Consider the following 20998-nt stretch of genomic DNA (forward strand, 5'->3'; position numbering starts at 1 on the left):
CTGACGTGATAAATTGGGTACATGCACCAACAATGTCCTTTAAGGCCCCAGAGTGTCATATGCGATACTGAATAAGTATCATGATCATTATTGGGTAAGCAGTAGAACTTTTATATTGGGATTTGATTTGATTTGATTTTAGATTTTTTTTGTCAATGTTATGTTTGATATATACGTTAATGCCTTTTTTAAGATTGTTTAGCCTTTTCACTCTTGCAGGGGGGCTGCCAATGGAAACTAGCCTTTTGGCTATAATTGGGTGCATTTACATTTTATTGTTTATAATGTACACTGTCCCTCTTGATAAACTGAACTGAACTGAATAGGCATCATTTTCTGCCAAAATGCCACATAAAGTCAAAAGACACTTTCAAGCCAAGGCAGGTACCATACAAAACTGAGATGATGCATTTCAACTTAGGCAATAACTAAAACTTTATTCATATCCTCTATGTACAACAAAAAGACAGAAAAAAAACTAAAAAGGAAAGAATAAAGTGCATGATAAAAACATGTTCATTTTCATTTCACTGAGACACCACCTTCTGTTCGACGCACACACACAGTGAAAACAAATAGATCAACCAGATAAAAAATTGATAAAAAAACAGCTAAAGTCCACACTGACCCAGAGATTGAATTTGAAACAGTCTGACACCAGACCCTCACACACCAACATACATCCATCAGTGTACACACACACACGTTCACGCACGCACACACACAAACACATCCATCCACACACACACACACACACACACACAGAGCTAGGCCCCTAGTGCAGTCCCTGGGGCCCCAGCTAAGGGTCACATGGTGTTGTAAAGCACAGTCACTGTCCGCTTTTTATCCGCCGCCTTGCGCATGCGCCGCATTGGGTGTGGCTTCCCATGCTGGGAGGGCTGCTGGTGGGAGTGGTCTGGGCCTGACGGGCGGCCCTTGGGCCTGTGCTGAGAGCAGGTAGGTGGTGAGGGAGGGGCCTGAGGGGTGGGGCTAGCAGTCCTGTCCTCCTCCTCCTCCAGGCAGAGTCCAGGCTGGGGGCTGGGGGGGCTTTGGTGCAGCACGCGCTGCTTCTTGTAGGCGTCGTCAGGGACAGAGTGGGCCAGCAACGGGGAGAGGGGGGGAGCCAGGGGGGGCTGCTGCATCTGAGAGTCCCAGGAGGGAGCAGGGCTGCTGGGAGAGAAGAACGTGAAGGTGGGGCCAGTGTGGAAGTCCCAGCTGCTGAGGTCGTGAGTGGACAGCTCCAGGCAGTCCAGCTTGGCCAGAGAGGCCGAACGCTTCATTAGGGAGGGCGTGGTGAGGCCGGCCTGGCGGATGCGCGCTTCGATCTCCATGGCCCTCTGCCACACGGCGGGGCCTCTGGGCTCTGAGCGTGATATCTCCATCCTGGGCCCCTGGCCCTCCTCGCCCCTCTCCCCCTGGGGCCCCCGTGCCCCTCCAGCCTCGTACAGGAAGGCCTGCAGCTCCCGCAGCGTCTCCTGGATCTTCTCCAGGTCCTCGCTGCTGCGTGCCAGCCGGCTGGAAGGCTGCGGGGCCGGGGCATGGGCCTGGGTCGGGCTCGGGGTGTCCGTGTCCGTCTCCATGTCAGTCACGCCCTCCAGCCACAGTAGGCCAGGCCGGGCGCCCCGCTCCAGAGCGGGGAGAGGGGACTGAGCTCCACCCTCTGGGCACACGGGGGAGGAGGACCGCGGGGATGGAGGTGAGGGAGGCTCAGGGGGAGCTCCAGAGTCAGAGGCAGGGAGTCTCTGGTCCTGTGCCTCCAGAGAGGGAGCCTCACAGCGGGCCTCCTCTGGCTCTGTGCAGGCTTCATCCAGGGCGGCGGCTCCTGGCTGGGGGGAGGGGGTGCGGTGCTCGGTGCAGGCCAGGCTGAGTGAGGGCTGCGGAGGGCAGGATGCCGGGGGAGAGGGGGTGGGGGTGGGCGTCGGGGTGGAGGCTGAAGTGGGGCTCTCCAGCTCCTGCCTGAGTCTCTGCTCCAGCTGCTTGCGGACGCGCCGCACCGACCCCGACGTGCAGGTGCGGATGGGAGTGGTGGGGGAGGGTGGTTGGAGAAGAGGAGGAGGAGGAGAGGGCGTGGAGGGGAGCTGGGGTGTACCCTCGGGGGGATGCCGGGGGCTGTGTGGTGCCGTCTGCTGCAGGGGGAGCTGGATGTGGGAGATGGACTCCAGCTCGGTGACCATGTGCCGTACAGACACGCCGTTATCAGGGGGGGGTTCACCCTCAGCGCTGCAGTCATATTCGGGCTGAAGAGAACCCTACACAAAAAAAACACAACATGTTAAAGGTGCCATCCACACAGGAACCGTCCACTGCATTACTCCCATTCAACCCCATCTTTTGTTGGTTACTTCCAGTAGGGGGCGTCATCGCACTTGGTCACTCTTCAGCAAATCAGCACCATTTAAATCAAGCCAAGGTACCTTCTTAAACTAGATTTGAGTTTTCTTAAAAATCATCATTTTAAAAATCATCATTTTTACCATACTAATGCATGAGATAATTCATTATTATAATGAAGCTTCACCTTTCTCTGGCTGTCTTCAGAGGGAGCTGGGTCTTGCTCCTGCTCCTGCTCCTGCTCCTGCTCCTGCTCCTGAGGCACCTCCTGGCTGGGGCAGCGGGACTGGCCGGCCTTGGGCAGGCACGAGGGCTCAGGGCGGGTTATGGTGCCGTCCTGAGACAGCCCCAGGAACTTCTCGCGGGCGCTGAAGAAGTCGATGCTGTCAGTGCTGAGGCTGGACGAGCCGCTGTGGGTGCTGTGGGTGCTGTGGGTGCTCATGTCAGGCAGGCTGCCCCCCGGAGCCTCTTCAGAGGGACGGCCAGCGCCCGGGTCACTGCTGTTGTTGTTGTTGTTGTTATCGTCGTCCTTGGGCTCCAGTGGGAGCGAGAGGGCCGAGTCCGAGGGGCTGAGGGGGGAGAGGGCCATGGGGGTGTCTGTGGAGGGGGAGGGCAGGGCGGGACCCCCTCCCTCGCTAAGAGTGTCCAGAGACAGCTGCAGGCTGTCAGTGATGCTGGCCTCCTGGGCCTGCTGCTGCTGCTGATAAGATAACAGAGTGGCCATCCCGCTTCTACTCCCATCGGCCTCGTCCAGCGACAGCTCCGCAGGGTCAGGGGTGGGGGTGCTGGGTGAGGGGGAGCTTGAGTCGTCGGGCCTGGGCTCAGAGGAGGGCGATGGGGGGAGGATGTGGAGGCAAGGAGGGGGGTGGTGCCTGGCCGTCGGGACCGTTTCGGCCACGGTGAGGGTGGAGACATCCAGTCGGCCCTTAGGCACCACGGTGGCCGCCCGCGGCCGGGGGAGGGGCGGGAGGAAGGGGTCCTCGGAGGAGACCAGGTGGGAGGAGGAGGAGGTGATGGACACAGAGATGGAGGTGGAGGAGGAGGTGGGCAGGAGCTCCTCCGAATCGCACAGGCCGTTGGAGGTGGGAGGGGAAGGGCTGTGCGGGAGCTGCGTGTCGCTGTCGCCATGGCGCTGGGGCTGGGCGCCAAGAGCCTGCAGCATGGCCATGCCCAGGAAGTGCTGCAGAGACGCGGGGCCGTTGTTGTTGTTGTTGAGGGGGTCAGAGCGGTCCAGCGCGTGGTGGGGGGCTCTGGACAGGGGTTCGGACAGGTCGCCATCCGAGTGGGAACGCCACAGCTTGTTGTGTCGCTGTTTGCTGAAGAAAGAAGGAATGGCAAAAATGTTACTAATGGACATTACTAAACATGTTACTAATGGACATTACTAAACATGTTACTAATGGACATCATCCTTCAAACAGAGCAGCACACCTACACCTAAACTAAACACTCCGGTGAGAGCTGACATCTGAGAGATGTATTAGACAAGCATGCATCACCACTGCAAACAAACGCAAGCTAAGCAATAAAAGCCAAAACAAATGTTAGACCGTGGGAGAGCAGCAACTCCCACAGCATAGATTCACCACGAAGAATAGATGCGTGACTCGAGAGCCTATTGTCTCTGGTTTTTTTCCACTGTATAAACCCTGCTTGACTGCTGGAAAGGAATTCTAATTCCAGCTCATGTTGACCTTCCTTAAAGCAAACAAGCATTTGTGTCAGACCGCTCCTGCTGTAGATGGCTCTGCTAATCCTCCAGCTCAAGGGTGAAGGGGTGAGGGCTTGTGTGTTTGTGTGTGTGCTGATAGGTAGGTAGGTACCTGGCCAGGAGGATGCCCTGGTATTCCTCCAGCTGCTTCATGAAGGCGGGGTTGGGCTTGGTGACGGCGCGTCGCTCCTTCACGTAGTCGAAGGCGCGCTCCAGGTCCCAGCCGTACTCCTTCATGGCGTAGGCGATGACCGTGGAGGCTGAGCGGCTCACGCCCATCTTGCAGTGGACCAGGCACTTGGCTCCAGCTTTCCTGAGAAGGGAAGACAGGGGGAGAGGGTTACAAGAATGTTCCAGAAACTCTAGAAACTGGGGGAGAGAAACTGGCTTGCAAATCTAATATATTTGTCATTTGTATTCCTAGTTCATTAAACAATCATTAGAAACACAAGAGGCATTCAGTTGAATACCAGCTGTGTAGGACGGTTTTGCAATTGAACGGTCTAGGACAAAAATGTATGCAACAGTACTGCAAAATCCCCACAATAGCACTATATGGTAAAGATGTTCAACCTGAACAGGCATGCTCACCTGGCCTTGGAGATGAACTTGTAGGTTTCGTTCCAGTATTCTAGAAGGTTGGTGGCCTCCTCATCGTACACGCGGATGTTGTGGTACTCGAACAGTCCAGGAAAGAAGTTATCAATCTCCCGTGTCACATTCAGGATGTAGCCGACCCTGCCAAAGGCACAGAGACGGATTAGATGACTCAAGCTACTTCAGAACAGAAGCAAACAGTCTGCCAGACATACACAGAAACTCCTATTCTTGTCCTCGGTCCTAACTTACCCACTGTTCTGCAGTTCCTCCAGGTTAGAGGCGTTCCACTCGGAGCCCTGTGGACAAATAAAAATTAATAACAGCTTAACTCAGCAGAGCCACTGAATATCTCCAGGAAGAGAAGGCAGATAGGAGAGCAACGGAAGGTCAGAGGTCGCTGTGTGGTCGCTCACCAGGAAGACGTGGTCAAAGATCTCAGTGGGGCTGTCCATCTGGCCCAGGATGACGATCATCTCGTTGTCGATGAACTCCTTGAACTCTCGGAGGTTACAGGTCATCTGCATCTCCAGCTCTGTGCGGATCTGAGGAGAGGAACAGCAACACACTCAGACACCTCGTCTAGACAGCCAGCACTGACAGACAGCCAAACCAACACACTCAGACACCTCGTCTAGACAGACAGCACTGACAGACAGCCAAACCAACACACTCAGACACCTCGTCTAGACAGACAGCACTGACAGACAGTCAAACCAACACTCAGACACCTCGTCTAGACAGCCAGCACTGACAGACAGCCAAACCAACACACTCAGACACCTCGTCTAGACAGCCAGCACTGACAGACAGCCAAACCAACACACTCAGACACCTCGTCTAGACAGACAGCACTGACAGACAGCCAAACCAACACACTCAGACACCTCGTCTAGACAGTCAGCACTGACAGACAGTGAAAGCACAACTAAACTCGAAACTAAACTAAACCACAATCCAAAAATAGAAATGGGCCAATCACATTTGTGCCCACGCCACAGTGGTTGTTTAATTGAATTTAAACTGTGGAAACAAAGTTAATATTCAAATGCATGAAGGAATTTTTACTGCAATAACTGCTAGAGTTCTCCAAGAACCCAGCTTGTGAAAAAGGAGTTAAGAGAATAATCCTGTACCTGTTTGGAGGTGACATTCTCCAGGTCCATCTGCATCATGATCTCTCTGAGGCGCATCTTGATCAGGCGCTCGGTGCGCTCCCTCTCTGTGGGCCTGCACACACACAGAGAACACCAAGCACACATTAGCACACTGGGCGTGTTTACACAAGGACAACTTCAATCCCCCAAATCTCTTCCTCTGGCTGCGGTCATTTGTGTGTCAGGAGAAACAGGGCCCCAGCACTCGATGCAATGGGGGGGAAAAAGCCTACGTTCATGGAACCAGTTCAACATCACTTTGTATGAGTTGATAGTGTATCAGTAGGCCCGACTCAGTCTCCAGCTTACATGTGAGTGAGGGGGGGGGGGGAGGGAGAGCCATGTGCCTCTCTGCTGATAGCAACACATGCCCCGATAAGCTCCCAAGAGAACCAAGCCACCCCTCAACGCTACGCCTGCCGCTTCACACAAAAGCACGCCGCCAAATCTAGGTCAGATCCCAGGATGGCAAATATTGTTAAGCCAGGTGCCTGCCTGCCCTTTGCTTTGGCTGCGTGAGCGGGAACAAATGACCCAGTCCATCTGAAAGGCTGACATTATTATCAGGCGGGCGCTTCGCTGGAAGAGTGAGCGAGCGAGAGCTAGTTTATGCCCGGGCTGAACTCGGCGACCTTCTGTGGAAAAGGGACCCTGGCATGTGAAAGGAGTTGAACCTTTCCCAAAAAGGAGGCCGAGGTTGCTGGCCTTGGGTTACAATGTTGCTGGCCATCAAGGTTCTACACCATCAGTGGATGTCCATACAAGCTAAGGCACTGGTATGTGTGTGTGTGTGTGTGTGTGTGTGTATACTGACACGCTCTCAATCCAGACTAGACAGACAGACAGAGGACATGTATAGCCCCCTGATCTACTAAATGGGTCAAAACAGTTGGAGAAGGGATAGGGCAACAGGCCAACAAGCTTTTTAAAAAGCAATTTCTGGCAGGTCCCCAGCAGGACTAAACACACACACACACACACACACACACACACACACACACACACACACACAGAGAGAGAGAGTCAGCTGCACTTAAGAGTTGTTTGCAGAGCTCACGACAGCAGTGTGTGTGTGTGTGTGTGTGTGTGTTTTCCCATTTCTCCTTGCATGAGACAGCTTAATGAGTGCACAGCTTGTTCTCTGTTCCTGATTTCATCTCTGTGAAACAACACACACTCGTGCTCCCTCTCTTCTCTCCCTCTTCTCTCCCTCTGGTTGACCCCCTTCCTGTCCCTCAGGGGTCACTTGTCCATCCCTCTCTCCAGTGTCACCAAGCTGTAGATCTGTCAAATTGCCCCCTTATCCTCCATGCCCATTCAGTCTGTCTATCCATCTCTCCACCTGCCTCTGTCAGTCTGTGTGTTTGTCTACCTCTCTGTCTCACACTTTTTCCATCTGTAAATCAAGATGCCTCAGAGCACGCGCTATTCTCAGGAGTTTAATATAGACAGACCCCCTCTTGGGGGAGGTTAAAGATAGGCCTACCCTTCCAGAGTCCAGAGGCTCGTGGTCCACCTATCCCGGGTGGGAATTCCCCCTTCCAACCCTCACCCGAGAAAAGGAATGTAAATAAATACCAGATAAATGTCTGAACGTGTGACGAGTGGCGCGTACCGGGTCAGTGGAGGAGGGGGAGGCAGTACATGGCTTGACCCAATGTACAAATGTACAGTTGTGTGAAATCCTCTGGTCCTGCTCTCTGCACACAGTGTGTGTGTGTGTGTGTGTGTGTGTGTTTGATGGGTAGAAGCTCATTCAGTGCGGTTACATGTGTGAGCGTAATCGGGGTTCAATCGAAGATCCACTTCATGTAACTCCCCAAATCTAGATTTCCTGTGTCCGACTGAAATCCGATTTACACCCCCAGATAAATTATCGGATTACGCTGGAAATCGGACAAAGCGCGCATGTAACTCTCGAAACTAGATTACAACTGGACAACAACAACAACTTTTGCGCATGCTTGAGATCCTGCCCATAGACATATATAAATGCATCATATATGTCTATGATATGATAATCGCTGCTAGACGCTAGGGGTGGGGGAAAAAAATCGATTATTCGATCTTTCTCGATTCTCTCTAAAACGATTCTCTCTCGATTCAGATAAGTTCATAATCGTTTTTTTTTTTTTTTTTACTCATCCATTTTATGTTGAAATGCAAGCTGCATCGATTATTGGATTGTTCATAGAAAGTCAAAATTGTGACAAGGAAAAGCTTAGAGAAGGTAATTCATCTGTTGATTTTCTTGAATTATCAAACACAAAGTAGGAAGTGAAGCAAAGACTCTGAGTAGCAAACTCGAATGTTTTAAAAGTCGAAATGGATTGATAATAGTTTTATCGGTTTAGAATTGATAATCGATAATCGTTTTTTTTTTTTTTTTCACATCCATTTTATGTTGAAATGCAATTATTGATTGATTATCGATTATCAATTCGAAACCGATAAAACGATTATCGATAATTAAAGAAAATCAACAGATGAATTACCTTCTCTATTTGCTTTATAAGAGAAAAAGCTTTTTCTTGTCACAATTTTGACTTTCTATGATCAATGCAATAATCGATGCAGCTTGCATTTCAACATAAAATGGATGTGTTTTTTTTTTAATTACAAAATGTATTTAAAATCGATAATCGATTTAAAATCAATCGTTGACCTCTGATTCGGAATCGAATCAAATCGTGAGGTGCCAAGAGATTCCCACCCCTACTAGACGCTCGTTGTTCTTGTGCTCTCATTCACTTTGAAAGATCTGGATTTGTCACTACCATGTACCGTGAGATAACGCAGTTAACCCCCCCATGAATAGAGAAGTCGGGCTTTGGTCAAAATCGGGGTTATGCCATCATGTAACCGCACTGATTGACTTACTTTAGGTCAGAAAGGGGAGGGTGTGGCAGGATAAGGCAGAGATTTCCATCACGCAAAGGACCAGCACACCCCTATTTACAGTGCCAGCAGTTTGGGCACTTTTACTGAACCTTCCCTTTCCTCAGCCCCCATGCACAGGCACTGCAGCGGAACCAGTCACAATGTTTCAGCACACCGCTTCAGTCTGTGTGCACGCGATCGCTTGGTGTGTGTGTGTGTGTGTGTGTGTGTTACTGCCTGCGTCACTCACACGTCGGTGAAGAGCACGGGGGAGTCGGCGCGGTGCGACTGCACGTCCTGCATGGCGTTCCACTCGTTGATGCAGGTCTGGTCTGAGGCCACGCGGCTCTGGTAGTAGCTCAACCAGGTCAGGAAGAGGCTGCCGGGGTAGTAGTTGTGGCAGCGAGCCACGTCACAGGCCTTGTGTAAGGACTGCAGCGCTGCCCTGGGGAGGAAGGCAAGGAGGAAGAGGCCATTCAGAGGAGGAATGGAAGAGAGAGAAAGAGAGAGAGAGAGCGAGAGAGAGGACTGAGGACACTCACCACATGGCCTGGACAGAGACTGGTTTGAAGACATGGACCCTGTTGACGGTGGACACACTGAAACCACTGTGAAAAGACAAACGCAGAAAGAGAGTAGCTTAGCTCAGAGTTTCAGGGGGAAAAAATCAAAACAAAATGAGGAGGAAATGCAGCAGGTGCGTGCGAACGTGCGTATCTCTGGGTGTGGGTGAGTCCGTGTGTGTGTGGGTGTGTGTGGGTGTGTGTGTGTGTGTGGCTGGGTGTGAGTGTGATCTTACCCATCGCCATCCAAGTGTATCAGAGTGTCACTCCATAGGGGCAGCACCAGCCCAACCGTGCATACACTAGAGAAACACACACATAAAGACAGCAGTGTTACACCCAGAGCCTCATGCCTCAGAGGTAGGTCTATCTGGACAGCTCTGTGCAGTGTAGGGATGAGGGGGAGGTGAAGGGAGGTGAGACTGACCGGTCGGAGGAGCTGAAGTCCATGCCCAGCACCAGACTCTCCTCCGTGTCCTGCCGGCCGTTGGTGGACACCACCACCATGTAGCGCGTGCACTGGGGGTAGGCACTCTCCAGTCGCACCGCCTGTAGAGGGGAATAGGTGTTAAGGAGGTTATTAGGTCAGTGCTTCACAGTTCTGCTGAAGGAAGATGGGGGGGGAGGAGTGGGAGACTCACCAGCCGGATGGTGTCCTCTGGCCGCAGCAGGGTGAACATTGTCTGGAGGTGCTGCTGGAGGTCACCTTGAGAGACACAGAATAACAACTCAGACGCTTGTGTGCTCCACTCCCACACTGCCCCCTCGCCCGCACAGTTAAGGCCAACCAAGTGGGCTGGCATGAGAGCTAGACAGAGGCAGCTCTTCACATGGGAACCTCCTGCCACACCCTTTCCCGTCCCCTATCTCAGCCTCTATGGGTCACCAGCACACCAGTTGGAACCCAACCTGCAGGTTCTTTCAACAACCAAAAAAGCAGGCAGTGTACTTGAGCGCCGACACATTCATACACACGCTAATGCTAACGCTTACGCTGCACCCACCCGACCTGATCAGGGTGCAGTCACATGAGGGCAGGCCTCAGCGCTGGGGGCCCATCTGTGAACCAGGCCATCCCACCTCCTCCATACTCGAAACCATACCAAAGCCCTTGAGCCGCAGGGCAAGTGGATGGAAAAAGCCACCTGAATAGCAGCGGTATAAATAGAGGACTGACCAGCTGCAGCACGCTGGACAAGCCAGGCTCCAGTCTACTGAAGGCACTGTTACGCAACGAGAGCGCCGGGGCTGATTCTATCAACATGATTTTTAAACGTCATGACAGCGCATGTCTCTTGGTATGCTGAACATATGCTTGCGCTGTCTGAATCTGTTAGATGTCTGGCTCTGTTAAGAGTCTGGAACTGCATAACTGTGACAGGATCACTCTGTGTGTGCGTGTGTGTCCATAGTGAACAGTGAATCTGTGGCATGTCTGGCTCTGTCAGCTTGTATCTGCATGACTGTATGTGTGTGTGTGTGTGTGTGTGTGTGAGTGAGCGAGCATTAACCTGTTTGTGTGTGTGTGAGTGTGAGTTGAGTGAGAGAGCACTTATTTATTTGTGTGTGTGTGTGTGTTAGGGCTGGGGGTAAACGATTATTTTCAAAACGATTAATCTGGGATTATTTTATCGAATAGTCGACTAATCTAACGACTAATTGGACGATTAGTCTAACGATTCATTTTCTGTTGCTCGATTAAAACCATAATGTATCTCAAATAAATACCCCAAAAAATCTTAATATTATACTTTAATGAGCACCGTTTTGCACAGCAAAAGTCCAACAATGCATTTCATGTTTATCTAGAGGCACAGTAAAAATGTTTGGTACTCAAATGAGCCCCATCACATTTTTTTGGATGTGGTGCTCATTAATTTAAATGTTTTCAGTGCTTATAAAAGCATTCATTCATTGATGAGCACTGCACACCACCTTATGTGCAGCCCTGGACATTGCTTGGCTGCATTAGTTGACATTGGCGATCTAACGTGGTAGTGAATCATGATACATACTATAAGCTGGCCAACGTTAGTCTAATGTTATGTGTTTGACTCGTAAATGACCACAGCATGAGTTAGCTCTCTGTGCCGTTTGTTCGTGCTTGGTTGCCATGTTCTGCAGCCGTAAGTTAACGTTAACTAAACTGACACAGCTGTCTAGCCGCTATAGTAGCTAGCTAACGTAACTACTAGCAACCAAGCATGAACGAACTGCACGGAGAGCTAAGAAGATAGTTAGCTAGCACCACCAAAGTGCGCAGAGCTCAAGCTACACAACACACTGAACAAACGTTAAATACGAGAGACAATGGGGTGCGTTTGAGAATGGAGATAGAACAGCCCCATTGTCTCTCGTGAAGGGGACAATAAGTGACGTTGGTTACATTAATTTTACGTTTGTTCAGTGTGTTGTGTAGCTTGAGCTCTGCGCACTTCGGTGGTGCTAGCAAACTATCTTCTTAGCTCTCCGTGCAGTTTGTTCGTGCTTGGTTACTAGTAGTTAACGTTAGCTAGCTACTAGTGTGTCAGTTTAGGTAACGTTAACTTACGGCTGCAGAACACGGCAACTAAGCATGAACAAACGGCACAGAGAGCTAAGTCATGGTGTTGGCCAGCTTATAGTATGTGATTCACTACGTTAGATCGCCAATATCAACTAATGGCGCCAAGCAATTCCCTGGGTTTCTGCTCTCTCAGTCCTTGCGCAATGTTTGTTTCTGTTTGGGTCAACCACGTGTATGTGGCGAAGCGTCGACGCCATTTTGAAATCGCCATTTTGAAATCGACGCGTCGACATCATCGTGCCCCCCCTTACCTGCAAGAACTCATCACTCCCCAAACATCAAATCGCCCCCTCAGATCCAATAACAGTTTGTTCCTGCAGGTCCCAAACACCAGGCTACGCACCATGGGCGACCGGGCCTTCTCCGCTGCAGCCCCGCGACTGTGGAACAGCCTCCCGGACCACTTAAGGGCAACACAGACACTGGGCTGTTTTAAGACTGGCCTAAAAACGTTTTTATTTAGAAAGGTATTTCCTACTTTTTAAAAAAACTTTTTATTTAAAGTTTTAATTGTATTAAACTGTGCTTTTGCTGAGAGCTGTTTTTAGCACTCTGAGATTCTGCTGGAATGAAGAGTGCACTACAAATAAAATGAATTATTATTTATTATTATTATCATCGACGCATCGCCACAGCACTAGTGTGTGTGTGTGTGTGTGTGTGAGAGAGAGAGTTGAGTGAGAGAGCACTTACCTGTGTGTTTGTTCTGCCGCTGAGCAATGCGGGGCACTGATGATGGTGAGGAGCCATTTCCCCGGGGCAGGAAGAGGGCAGCACCTTTCACAGTCAGGAAGTTTTCACTGATGCTGGACAGGAGAGAGAAGACAGGAAAGGAGGGAGGGAGGGAGAGAGGGAGGGGAGAGTTAGCCAGCCAAGACTACAACCAGATCAGACCTCATGTTTATCAGTCTAATCTCTCCCTAAGCGCAGGGCCTGTGTTAAAGACCTCAAGTACACAGTACCACACTCCTGCCTAGACACACACACACACAAGAACAGGACATGGTGTTCTGCTCTCCTGCAGCTGGAGGTGTGAGTCTGGTCTCTCCGTAGGCCAGACCACAAACTAGGATGTTTAAGCGTGTGTGTGTGTGTGTGTGTGTGTGTGTGTGTGTGTGTGTGTGTGTGTGTGTGTGTGTGAATGTGTGAGGAATGAACAAACATCAAGTTAATCTGATCTAAATCTAATTAACGATCAGGCCAGTGCTGAGATCATGGGACGCTGGGGAGAGAAAGCATGCTTGCTCCCATTCTCCTGGAAACCACATCAACACAAAAAAAGAAAGGGAATATAAAAAAGAGGGAGAGAGAGAGAGAGAGAGAGAGAGACACTTTGTTCCATGTTTTAAAGATAGCAGTTTTGCACACCAATCACAAAAAAGGACAGCAGTAGACCTTCCCCAGAAGCTGTGTCCAGTGACATTTGTGTTAAAAGATACTCTCGCTTGCCTGCTCTCTGTCAGGGCCACCGGCTCTCAAAATACACCAGTGCTGGAAGAGTGCTGTCTAGGAGCATGGAAATCATCTCTGGCTCGGTCACCTGAACACAACTAGGCAGAGAGCATTGCTATAATCCCTCCGCCCTGGAGGGTTGAGGGTTCCAGCGTGCGGCCCCATGTGCAGGAACAGTGAGGGGGAGGATTGTGCAGACGCCGGTAGAACATGGCGGCTGGGAGGGAGAGGCAGTGCAATTTGAAGCTCCGGCACCACAGAAAAAAGAAATGAGGAGGAAAACATTTCTTTTAAAAAAAGAGCCTGGGCCGACTACTTTGAGCTCATTTCCCACAACCCGCTCACCCCTGACCCAGCTGTTTCCTCCCTCGCTCTCGTGCCGGCTCTTGCCTCACTCCGATTCTCTGTCATTTCCTCTGTCTGTTGTGTCCTCATTCTCTCTCTCTCTTGCTCAACAGCTGGCTTCAATGAGACCCGCACCAGCATGATCACTGAGGCAGGAATGTCAGCACATCACACAGGAAGGGCGTGGAGTGGAGAGAGAGACAGAGAGAGGGAGGGAGAAAGAGAGGGTGAGGGAGAGAGGATGAGAGAGCGAGAGGGTGAGAGAGCGAGAGGGTGAGAGAGCGAGAGGGTGAGAGAGCGAGAGGGTGAGAGAGCGAGAGGGTGAGAGAGCAAGAGGGTGAGAGAGCAAGAGGGTGAGAGAGCAAGAGGGTGAGAGAGCAAGAGGGTGAGCGAGAGAGGGATGAGAATGTGAAGGTGCCAGGCAGTGCGTCTCCAGACTGTATTTTCAGTTCCTGTTCAACAGAATAAGGACAGCACTCTGATGACGGGCACTGCTGAAATTTAAACAGGTCACCAAACTGGCATGGACTTCCAGCACACTTAGAGGAGAACAAACGTCCCAGTTTTCCATACTGATGCAGACTCACTGCTTCCACAGAACAAGTCTGACAGTCAGCACTCTCCCTCTGCCTCTGGGCTACTGCTGGACAGGGGGACTGCGCCGTGACACCACAGCATGGCGGCTCAAAGCTGCTTTGTGTGCGGCCAGCTGGCTGTGAGCTCCGGGGGCACTGAGGCCACACTCAGGCATCCCCACCCCGCAGGATTGGATTTGTAAGGGCATACTCTCTGGCACAGCCAGGCCCTGAGGAATGTGGCATCTTGGACAGGTAATACGGCCTGTTGCTGAACGCCTCAACACAGTCGGTTCAAAAGGGAGAGAGAGAGAGAGAGAGAGAGAGAGAGAGAGAGAGAGAGACACACACACACAGAAGGGAGGGAGGGAGGGAGGGAGGCATGGGACGAGAGAAAGATAGAGGCAGGGTCATCTTTTGGCATCCAGTGCCAGGCGATACTTGTTAGGACACAGACATAATCATCACTATGTAAGGGGGTCCTTCTGATATTCTCGATTCTCGAGAATGACGGAGAAGGCCTGCTCGCCCTCCAACCAGCGGAGAGCCGCTTGACCCCCCAACTGTCCCTGCCCATTTAAGTCAGTCTCTGGCGGGGACAAGATAAATATAGGCCCAGGCTGAAGGCCTTATGAGTTCAGGAGCGGCAGAGGCGCTCCGGGCGGGTGGTAGTGTTGAACACTGCATTCCGTCACCTCCTGAGATACAGATTAAGACACACACACACACACACACACACACACACACACACACACACACACACACACACACACACACACACACACACACACACACACACACACACACACACGAATTAAGAGCCGTGGGTAAATATAGACCAGTGCAGAGTCACGCGGACAGATTAAAAGGAGCAGGGAGGTAACTTTAAAGGAAGCCACCAAGCAAAAACAACTTGATCACAACACATTTGACTGGACAAGGAGCCAACAGACCATTGGATTTCAAATCAAGGCCAGGCCTGGTGTTGATAAAAAAAATTCCCCTGTGTGGCGATTGGCCAACCCCCCAGTGCATATAAAGACATCCTGACTATTCTTGGAATAGGGGTGGGAATTTCCCATGGGCCTGCAGCAGAGTCAAACAAGAGCAGGAAGTCAGGATGGTGGAGGCCTGAGGACTTCAATGGACCTGCAGTCTGGATGTCCGGACAGCTCACCGATGACTTAACACATGGAAAACACCTTTGAGCGAGCTAGCCGTTGTTATTTTACTCTAAACCGGTATGTCTTGCACTTATGTGGGTTAAATGATGGGTGGAACATAATCAATGGTGCCAGTAGCCTAGATAAACCAGACCAGCAGCATCTCAGCTGTGAACCAACTGCCTTTCAATCAGTCCCAAGTGTGTGTGTGTTTGTGCTGCTGCTGAATACTGCACAGTGAATCAACATCCCCCTCACACACACAGTTACTCGTTCCCCATGTTGCACCATACAGTACTGACTGACCTAAATCTCCCGTCTTTTTTGGGGGAATGAAAGCACCAACACCCCCTTTTAAGCTTGTGCCACATTTACACTCTTATCTAGCCACGTTTTACTGGAATAACAGCAGGCTGCACGTGTGTTTGGGTCAGAGTATCATTAAGTGAGGTCCCAGGTCTGGAGAACAATAGCAGTGTGCGCCGCCTCCTAGGCTTCCCAATCACACTTCCTTGTAGGAACCATAAAAAACCTGCAATTACGCCCCAGCTGCGGTTAAACATTACAGTCTGACGCACAAACATCCCGCTGGGCTATGTTTAGCTTGATTAAAAAAAAATAAAAAAAATAAAACATATCAGACCCGGACGATAGTGTATTAGATGCTGGTCAAACACATTGTTAAATAAATACATGGGGATTTAATATTGGGATTCCTCATGACTCATTGTTTATACTGTCGGACAGGTCTTGGAACCGAACCAGAGCACCTAAGGAAAGTTTACTGCAAAAGAGCAAGGGAGAGAGAGAGAGGGAGAGAGCGCAATCAGTGTTTCTTGCATCTGGTGCTGGTTACAGCGATACACGTGCCCTTGTGTGTGTTTTCCTCCTGACAGCAAGCGTTATAATGGAGACAGAGTGTGGGTGGGTTATTTGTCTGGGCCATAAAATTATAAGGGGCATCATTATGCCTTCATACAATCTGACCAGACCAAACTACTTATCAAATCACAAGATAACACCACCAACAACGTGGTGGAAAATTATATAAATAAGACAAATCAAAATAATAAAAAAAGAACATTCACACCATCCACTGAGAATGATGGGTGGCTGATAACTAAACCAACATTGATATTTATTTCCTCAAAAGGCAAACAGGTGTCACGTTACTGCGCTAGGTCCTGGCAGGTGAGTGCACTCATATACACTTTCTGCTAAATTCCCATGATGTTGCAGCAGCGCAAGGGCACAGGAGGACATTGATTACAGCGTAGCTAAGGCCTTTTCTCAATGCTAATTCCCCCCCCCCCCCCCCCCACACACACACCATAAACACACACTGCAGCAGTGCAATCCATTAAGCTAACGCAGGATTGAATGGTAAAGTTAAAAGGTATGAGTCACTCTACTGACCGCTGAGGCAAACTGCATCACTGTCAGATCATGCAGAAGCACTGCTTCTCACAGAACCCTCTTGTGGCTCCTTATCTCATCAAATCTGCTGATGAGGGCAAAACTATTTCACGCAGAATATTCAAAGACGTTTCAGTCAAGTGCTCTCTGTCTCTCAGCATAAATAAACCCAGTGTGTTCTCAATCCCTGTAGTCTTGTCATGTACAATCCATCCCTCCACTCACTCACACAAGGGTCCAACGGAGTACACTGGGGCATTCATTTAAGTGGATGAATGCTCATCATAACTGTGGGATGCGAGAGCTGCTGAATGCACACACACACACACACACACACACACACACACACACACACAGAGACAGAGTATGGAATGCTGAATTCTGTACATAATTGTCATGGTTGAAAAAGAATCATATCTGCATTCCACTCTAAAAAGCAGTGTCTCAAATCACCCATTCGAGTTGGGCTGACTGGGATTAGATGTTGGGATTTGGCGGTACAAAGCCTGTGCTTACTGATGAATAGCAAGGTTTTTCTGAGCTAGCCAGGTTTCTCTTAACAAAAGCCACATTGTTGTGAAATACAGGTCCTGTACTTGAGTCAATGTCAAGGGAAATGACTTGACTAGACTCTAAAGCAAAAGAAGATGTTGAAGAAACAACGGTGAAACTAAAAACACCTTCTTGGGATGGTATAGGTTGACCAGTTTGGATTTTAAAAATGTTTCCCAGTGACACTGCAGTGATGGCGTCCTGTGTTAACTTTATAAGGACATCAGACAAGATCCACCAAGGGACAGAGCATGGACTCATCAGATAAGACAGGTGGATGAATCAGAGCTGTAGTTTAACGTATTTCACAACAAAGAAAGGAACCCTGATACATCCGGTTACATCACTTTAAGGAAATTGATGGAACACTGAGTAGAAAAACTTTCGCAATTACTTTGTGTAATCTCACGTAGGCTAGCAAATGTTAGCCTACCCACTATGGCAACACTGTAACGCCTGTCAACGGGTTCTAAAAATGTACCCAAATCAGGCCGCCTAACCCAACCAGTAACCAAATTAAAATAATACTATGTAAACCTCAAATTATTAACACCAAATTATCAGGTTGTTAACCACCAACATGTTAATAATGTCATCCCTCTAAAAACAAAACTCACATTTGGTTGATCTGGTTCTGAGACACAACAGCGTTGTCCGAGAAGTATGGCACCATTTTTGCCCCACAACACGAGCAGAAGCAGCCTGGAGCTGAGCTCCTTGTGGAAGCTACAGTGCCCAGGGTCATGGCTGTACGACGCAGCCACAGCAGGGGTGATTTAGGACCGGGTGCAGGATATCCTTTTATTCGAATCTCTCCTTACTCCATAGGAAAGCAGCAGTCATTTTGCCAGCAGTTATCATGTACTGTTAATGTCAAGACCTCATTGTCGCTTCCACGTTACCGACATAAATCAAAACGAGGTAAAACTAAAACCGAGATAACCGTTATCAAAAAGGAGTGACGAGAGCACTTGTGCTATCACGAGTTAGCAAACGCTAGCTCCAAACGCTCACGTATTGTTGTTATCTGTACTTCTAAAGTTCATATAGAGTGTCCATCGAGGTAGCAGTGTAGTAGAGAGAACGAGGCTGGCATATTTTCGGTTTAATCTGACAAGGTAGTCCTAATCGACATATGCTGATTATCTCCAAACGAGACACCGGGTGCTGATACAGCCGGTTGTACCTCCTGCGTTCATTCCCATTCTGAAATAACCAAGAGCTTTTGTAAACTTGGACTGCAGCGGTAAATCTGATGAGGGAGGAGTTGCTGACATGTGCTTTGGTAGGGGTAAACGACGAAGGGGAGGGCCCCCGAGACATACGACACGAGGCTGTTCCTAAAGCAACGACGGGGAGTGAAGAGGAAAACAATCACCGTTCTTTACACACAATTTTGGACCAATGGTTGTTTTTGTATGGATGGCTCGCGGTCATCGTATTCAAATTCTATAAATAGCTTTTTTTAAAACGTCAAGACAACAGCAGATAAAAAGAGCGCAATCAAACTAGTCCCCCAGCGTGTTGGCCGTCCACGAAGGTGCTCATCTTCAATCGGTGGCCCCTTCACAAAGACATAATTCCATCCCGAACTGTGGCCTGGCTGGCAACACATTCAATCGGCAGTATGTTGCGTCTGAGTTGGTGAGATGCACTCCCTAATCTCCAGGTCATGTTGGTACAGATAATCACATTAGAAAGACGTGGTTGGTAGGTGGCATTGCTGTTGGAGAATCATATGTAAATTAGGAGGTAACACCTGTCCTCAGGGGAGTATTCCAAGTACTGGTTTAGCAACAGCTTCTGTCAGTTAACTCAGAGTAAGTGGAAAACTGCTAAGAGAAGAGCTCTATGGTTCTGTTTTGCTAGCAGAATAAAGCCATCGGGCTCTGCTCTCCGCTTGGGTAATAATGTGATGGCAATACTACACATCCATAAGATACAATATCCAGGATAATTTCCTTCATAACTTTTAAGTAAAAAAACTAAACATTAATGTATGACTTGCGACATTTTACACCTTGAGGAAATAAAAAAAAAACGTTAACCTTCAAGTGTTCAAAGGAAATAAGGTTCAAGAGAGAGTCCATTCATTGGTCAGTATTCAGTAATCAGTATTCCTGGCTACTGTTACACCATGAAGATCAAAGATCACTCTAGGAAACTCAGAGAAAAGGTTATTGGAAAATATAGGTCAGGGGAAGGATACAAAAAAATGTATGGCACTTAACATCCCCTGAAATTCTGTTCAATCCATCATCAAGAAATGGATGGATTATGGCACATGTGTTAATCTGCCTAGATCAGGCCGTCCTCACAACCTTTTCTCTGAGTTGCTTAGAGTGATCTTGGGTCTTCATGGTGTAACAATAGCCAGGAATACTGATTATTGAATACTGCCAGTGAATGGACCTTACAGACACAGGTGTCGTTATACTACAATCACTTGAGACACATTCACTGCACACTGATCCCCATTTCACTAATTGTGAGACTTCTATCACCAATGGGCTGGACCTCTGTTGAATTAGGTCAGTCTATTTAAAGGGGGTGAATACTTATGCAATCACTTATTTCCATTACATATTTTTATTTAATTTACATAACTGTGTAGAAATCAGTTTTCACTTTGAAATTAAAGGGGGCTTTTTTGTGATTTTTCTTGTCCATAAAGCCAACTTATATTGACCATGACTGATTTATAAAAGCAATAAAAAGGTAAAACATCCAAGGGGGTGAATACTTATGCAAGGCACTGTACTTCCCCCTGTTTTCTGGTAACTTACGCTACACAATTGCAAAATGCCTGTTAAGATTTTGAAATGGGATACATGTTGGCTTAGCCATTTCAGATGAACTTCACAGGTTTGTCTTCTGTAGCCTTTCATTCACAGAAGTCACAGTCACAGTCTGCCTGCCATTCGGGTCCAGTCAAGCCAAGCAATTAATGACGGATTGTTCATAGAGTGTTCGGCTAGTTTAGCCCTTGCTTGTATTGACAGGGCTGTCGTCGGTCCTACATGGTGATGAGCCAGGGCTGGTGATGGCTGATGTAGGTATTAACATGTTAAAAGGTCACTACAACCTGAAAGTGGGGGATCAATAAGATGGTTCTTACTCAGCAGGTCAGATGATTTGTTTTGATCCAAATCATCCCCCCGACCGGCATAATAAACAACTGCCTCTTCACTGGATGGCCCATCATGAAAACAAGCAACCAGACATAAACAAACCCTTAAATCTACGGAAAGGCAGATCAAACGACACTTTGGGCTGGCCTATCTTGACCAATGGGGTTACTAGAGACTGCTACTCGGGCTGGACTTTAGATAACATCACAATAACAAGAGGTGTCAACACACCTGACTGCTTTAGTTACAGCTCGTCACATGCTGCTGTGTACTCAGTCACCATCTCCAAGCCACGTAAATAAACACAGATCAACTTACAGTGACATAAAAAATGAGACAGACACTACTACCTCCAAACACATGGAAACTGGTACACGAGTGTGTTGGCAGGCTGTGATGAACACTGAATGTTTGTCATGTTGTGTTTACAACTTCATCAAAGTATAGTTGTGCAATGGTCACCCTATTGCATGCTATTCTCTGGGAAAGGTCACTCATGGGTGCTTGCTCCAGATTCTGAGAACCCCTTTGGTTACCCCTAGCCCTTTTATAGCTCTAC

General features: G+C 49.0%; 1 protein-coding gene across 2 annotated transcripts in view; it reads right to left on the reverse strand.

Moving 5' to 3' along the window:
* Positions 1-427: 427 nt before the first annotated feature.
* ssh2a (slingshot protein phosphatase 2a) overlaps positions 428-20998 on the reverse strand; it is a 30093-nt gene continuing 9522 nt past the window's right edge. The window contains exons 1-14 of one of the 2 annotated variants that reach the window (XM_080844189.1): positions 17926-18506; positions 12499-12611; positions 9881-9945; positions 9667-9788; positions 9476-9541; positions 9219-9284; positions 8927-9121; positions 5776-5869; positions 5056-5184; positions 4892-4938; positions 4634-4780; positions 4155-4355; positions 2519-3647; positions 428-2249 (exon numbers count right to left, since the gene is read on the reverse strand). In XM_080844189.1, the coding sequence (XP_080700315.1) occupies positions 807-2249; positions 2519-3647; positions 4155-4355; positions 4634-4780; positions 4892-4938; positions 5056-5184; positions 5776-5869; positions 8927-9121; positions 9219-9284; positions 9476-9541; positions 9667-9788; positions 9881-9945; positions 12499-12611; positions 17926-18053 (3945 nt within the window). In that variant the 5' untranslated portion in view covers positions 18054-18506 and the 3' untranslated portion in view covers positions 428-806. Of the gene's footprint in view, positions 2250-2518; positions 3648-4154; positions 4356-4633; positions 4781-4891; positions 4939-5055; positions 5185-5775; positions 5870-8926; positions 9122-9218; positions 9285-9475; positions 9542-9666; positions 9789-9880; positions 9946-12498; positions 12612-17925; positions 18507-20998 lie in introns of those variants that run through there. The other variant, XM_080844190.1, reaches the window with a different exon arrangement.

This window comes from Sprattus sprattus (genome assembly GCF_963457725.1).
Source record: "Sprattus sprattus genome assembly, chromosome: 9".
Lineage (NCBI taxonomy): Eukaryota > Metazoa > Chordata > Actinopteri > Clupeiformes > Clupeidae > Sprattus > Sprattus sprattus.